This window comes from Rana temporaria, chromosome 9, assembly GCF_905171775.1.
Source record: "Rana temporaria chromosome 9, aRanTem1.1, whole genome shotgun sequence".
NCBI lineage: Eukaryota > Metazoa > Chordata > Amphibia > Anura > Ranidae > Rana > Rana temporaria.
Genome location: NC_053497.1, coordinates 164,650,703 through 164,655,097, shown reverse-complemented (window position 1 = coordinate 164,655,097; position 4,395 = coordinate 164,650,703). Strand labels below are relative to the sequence as shown.

Sequence of the window (4,395 nt, the reverse complement as noted above, 5' to 3'; positions counted from 1 at the left end):
ATACATTGGGAAGTGACTAGACTAGGTAGGTTGGGGCCCAGGATAGCATACTGGGGAGGTAAGTGATGGGAAATATGCATGTAGGCCAAAAAAGGGGCATCAAAGTTAACAGCATGCATGGGGGCAAAGGGGACATTCACAGCATATTCCAGACATGGTAATTAGGGAAGGAGGAGATAACTACAAGACATTAGCATACATTATAGACATAAAATGTGATATTAAAGGAGAAAACTTACCCTCATATATTCCTCCTGCAGAACCTGGATGATGGCAGAGCAGGTGTCAGGAATGATGAGGCCTTGAGCCTGGGGGGAGATGCCCGTCGAGAACTTTAAGTCCTGAAGGCTTCTCCCAGTTGCCAGATAACGGAGGGTGGCAACTAGCCTCTGCTCAGCACTGATGGCTTCCCGCATAACGGTGTCCTGCCTGGTAATATAGGGGGACACCAAAGCCAACAGGTGCTGAAAGACGGGATCAGACATCCTCAGGAAATTCCTGTAATCAACAGGATTATTTTCCTGAAGCTCCCGCAGCAAAGGCATGTGAGAGAATTGGTTCCTACGGAGCAACCAATTCTTGGTCCATGAACGCGTCCTCCTCCTGTTCATGAACTCCTCATCGTCTAGGTCATAAACAAACAGACCTACACACAGAAGATGCTTAGCACGAAGTCGGCGACGACTAGGTGCCTGCAACATGGCTACAAGGCTAGTAACGAACGACAAATCAGAATTGCACTAAACAGACCGCAGTGAAGAACAGCAAGACCTATGAAGAACGACCCTGACAATGAAAAACGCGGGGACAGGACCGCAATGTAAAACAATACGACCTGACCGCACGTCCCGATTGCCTAGATACGACCCCCACAAGCACAAACTGAACGGCAGAGATCAATCTGAAAGCACAAAGACTGAAAAGCACGAATCGTCACTCACCAAACTTTTACTAACACGCGTAAACACGGAATCAGCAAAAGGAGCCCCAAGGGTGGCGCCAACAAAATCAAACCTCCCCTTTATAGTCGCGTCATACGTGGTGAGCGTCACCGCGCTGGAGAACGACCAAATTTTGGTCTCTTACGTGTGTACGCAAAGCAAGCCTGTCGATAAGTTCAACAAGGAACTCGACGAGGAACTCGATGTGCTTGGCACGTCGAGTTCCTCGGCCGTGTGTACGGGGCCTTAGTGTGCAAGTATTATCTTAAAAGTTCACATGTGCACAGGAGTCCAAGCAGTTGAAACAAAGTAACAAAAGAAAATAAATCGGAAGGCGTGGCAGCCAAACAAAGTTTATGCAAGAAATGCTGGTCCTGTGTTGTCAATCCTATATGCAAGTTAACCCTTAATTAACTGGTGACTTTGAAGTGCCAATGAAGTGCGTTGTAATAGCGGTGACAGCTGTGCTCCCCCACATGGGTCCCCACTCACCAGATGTCGTCACCCCCCAGGGGGCAAAAAGCGGGTGGTGATGGTACCTTGATGTCTGTAAGGTTGCGATCTCCTGTGATGGATCCTCAGATTTCTCCTTTAACCACTTCCCGCCCGGTCTATAGGAAATAGACGTCCGGGAAGTGGTTACCAAATCCTGACAGGACGTTCTCGAACGTCCTGCAGGATAATGCCTAGCGCGCGCCCGCGGGGGCGCGCAGCTCGGTGATCGGGGACGGCGTGTGTCCCTCGGACACAGCGCTTCCCCGATCACGGTAAACAGCCAATTTCATTGGCTGTTTACCACGTGATCAGCTGTGTCAAAGACGCAGCTGATCACATGTCAAAACAAACTCGGCGGCGTGCTCCGTGCGCGCCGCCAGAGGCTTGCAGAGCGGGGATCGGGGAAGGCGCGTGTCCCATGGACACAGCGCTTCCCCGATCAGGGTAAACAGCCAATGAAATTGGCTGTTTACCACGTGACCGGCTGTGTCCAATCACAGACGGTCACAAATGTAAACAGACAGGGCAGTTAGTACCTGATCTCTGATCTCTCCTCACACACCGATTTGTGAGGAGAGAGCAGGGATCAGTAAGTGAGATCAGTGTAGTTTGTTACTGTAGTTTACTGTAGCACAACACAGTAGCACAACACAGCCCCCCCTCCCCCCCACCAATAAAGAGGACCTGACACAGCCCACCTGTCAATCAGCCCTCTGTCAATCAGCCCACCATTCAATCAGCCCACCTGTCAATCAGCCAATCTGTCAATCAGCGGTACCACCGCCATCAGTACCACCACCACCCGTACCGCCATCGGTACCGCCGCCACCCATACTGCCACCACCCGTACCGCTGCCACCCTTACCGCCATCTGTACCGCTGCCACCCTTACCGCCATCTGTACCGCTGCCACCCGTACCGCCATCGGTACCGCCGCCACCTGTACCGCCGCCACCACCACCCCCCGTACCACAACCATCGGTACCAACACCACTCGTACCACCGCCATCGGTACCACCACACATTCCTGCCACTAATACCTCCATTGATACCGCCACACAGGCTACCAGTACCGCCATCTGTACCACCACCACCCGTACCAACACCACCACCCGTACCACCGACACCGGTACCACCACCCATACCGCCATCGGTACCACCACCCGTGCCACCACCCATACCGCCAACGGTACCACCACCACCACCCAAACCGCCATCGGTACCACCACCACCCGTACCGCCATCGGTACCACCACCACCCGTACCGCCATCGGTACCACCACCACCCGTACCGCCATCGGTACCGGTACCACCACCACCCGTACCAACACCACCACCCGTACCACCGCCATCGGTACCGCCACCACCCGTACCGCCATCGGTACCACCACCACCCGTACCGCCATCGGTACCGGTACCACCACCACCCGTACCAACACCACCACCCGTACCACCGCCATCGGTACCGCCACCACCCGTACCGCCATCGGTACCACCACCACCCGTACCGCCATCGGTACAACCACCATCCGTACCAACACCACCACCTGTACCACCGACATCGGTACCACCACCCATACCGCCAACGGTACCACCACCACCACCACCCAAACCGCCATCGGTACCACCACCACCCGTACCGCCATCGGTACCACCACCACCCGTACCGCCATCGGTACCACCACCACCACCCATACCCGCCACTAATACCTTTATCGGTACCACCACACAGGCCACCAGCAGTACTATTACGCAGGCCCAACAATAAGTACTGCCATACTGCCATAATGTCCAAAAGGCATTACACAACCGAGGAGGCATTTGTCATTATTTCCACCATGTCGGATAACAGCGAGGAGCTCTCATTATCCGATTCTGATTCGGAATACGAGCCAGTGGAGGATACTGGCTCAGAGTCAGAGTCAGAGTATGAGTCCCCGGAGGAAACCGTCCCTCCCAAAAGAATGCGATCGGGACCAAGTTCAGGACCAAGTTCAGGACCAAGTTCAGGACCAAGTTCAGGACCAAGATCAGGACCAAGTTCAGGACCAAGTTCAGGACCAAGTTCAGGACCAAGTTCAGGACCAAGTTCAGGACCAAGATCAGGACCAAGATCAGGACCAAGATCAGGACCAAGATCAGGACCAAGATCTGCAGATCTGCCCAGCACCAGCAGCGCCATACCCCAGGAAGAGGAGCCCAGTACAAATAATGGCAATACACGCCCAACTCGAAGAATCCTGCCCCAGTCCTACCTTCCCGATGCCCTGGCAAACCCCTTATGGTTGCCTGCCAACTCAGGATCCGCTATCATCCCCCCTTTCACCGCACAGCCAGGTGTGCAGCCCGACACTACAGATTTTTCTCAATTTGATTATTTTTGTTTATTTTTCCCAGAAGATTTTATGCAGAATATAGTGGATCAAACCAATATATATGCATCCCAATTTATTGCCGCCAACCCCAATTCTTCCTACGCCCGCATGTTCCAGTGGCGGCGTCTAACATTGGAAGAATTTAAAATGTTTTTGGGCCTTATGTTCAATATGGGACTTACAAAGAAGAATGAAGGCCATTCATATTGGTCTACACGCCCCATTGAACACATGCCTATATTTTCCTCTGTCATGTCCAGGACAAGATACGACATGATAATGCGTTTTCTCCACTTTAATGACAATTCACAGTGCCCTCCCCGAGATCATCCCCACTACGATAAATTATACAAAATACGCCCCCTAATCAATGCCTTTTCCCAGAGATTTGCAGAAGTTTTCATCCCAGACCAAAACATTTGTGTGGACGAGTCCCTCATCCATTTCACTGGCCGACTGCACTTCAAGCAGTACATCCCAAACAAGAGAGCCAGGTATGGATTAAAATTAAATAAATTATGCGATCGAGCCACTGGATATGTGTTCACATTCAGGATCTACGAAGGCAAAGACTCCCAGCTCCA

The 4,395-nt window shown here is 52.4% G+C and overlaps 1 protein-coding gene across 1 annotated transcript; it reads right to left on the bottom strand.

The window, feature by feature from the left end:
* Positions 1-2,200: 2,200 nt before the first annotated feature.
* Positions 2,201-2,587, bottom strand: LOC120914608 (acanthoscurrin-2-like). The gene has a single exon (XM_040325289.1). It carries the CDS (start codon positions 2,585-2,587, stop codon positions 2,201-2,203), a length of 387 nt encoding a protein of 128 aa, XP_040181223.1.
* Positions 2,588-4,395: the final 1,808 nt, after the last annotated feature.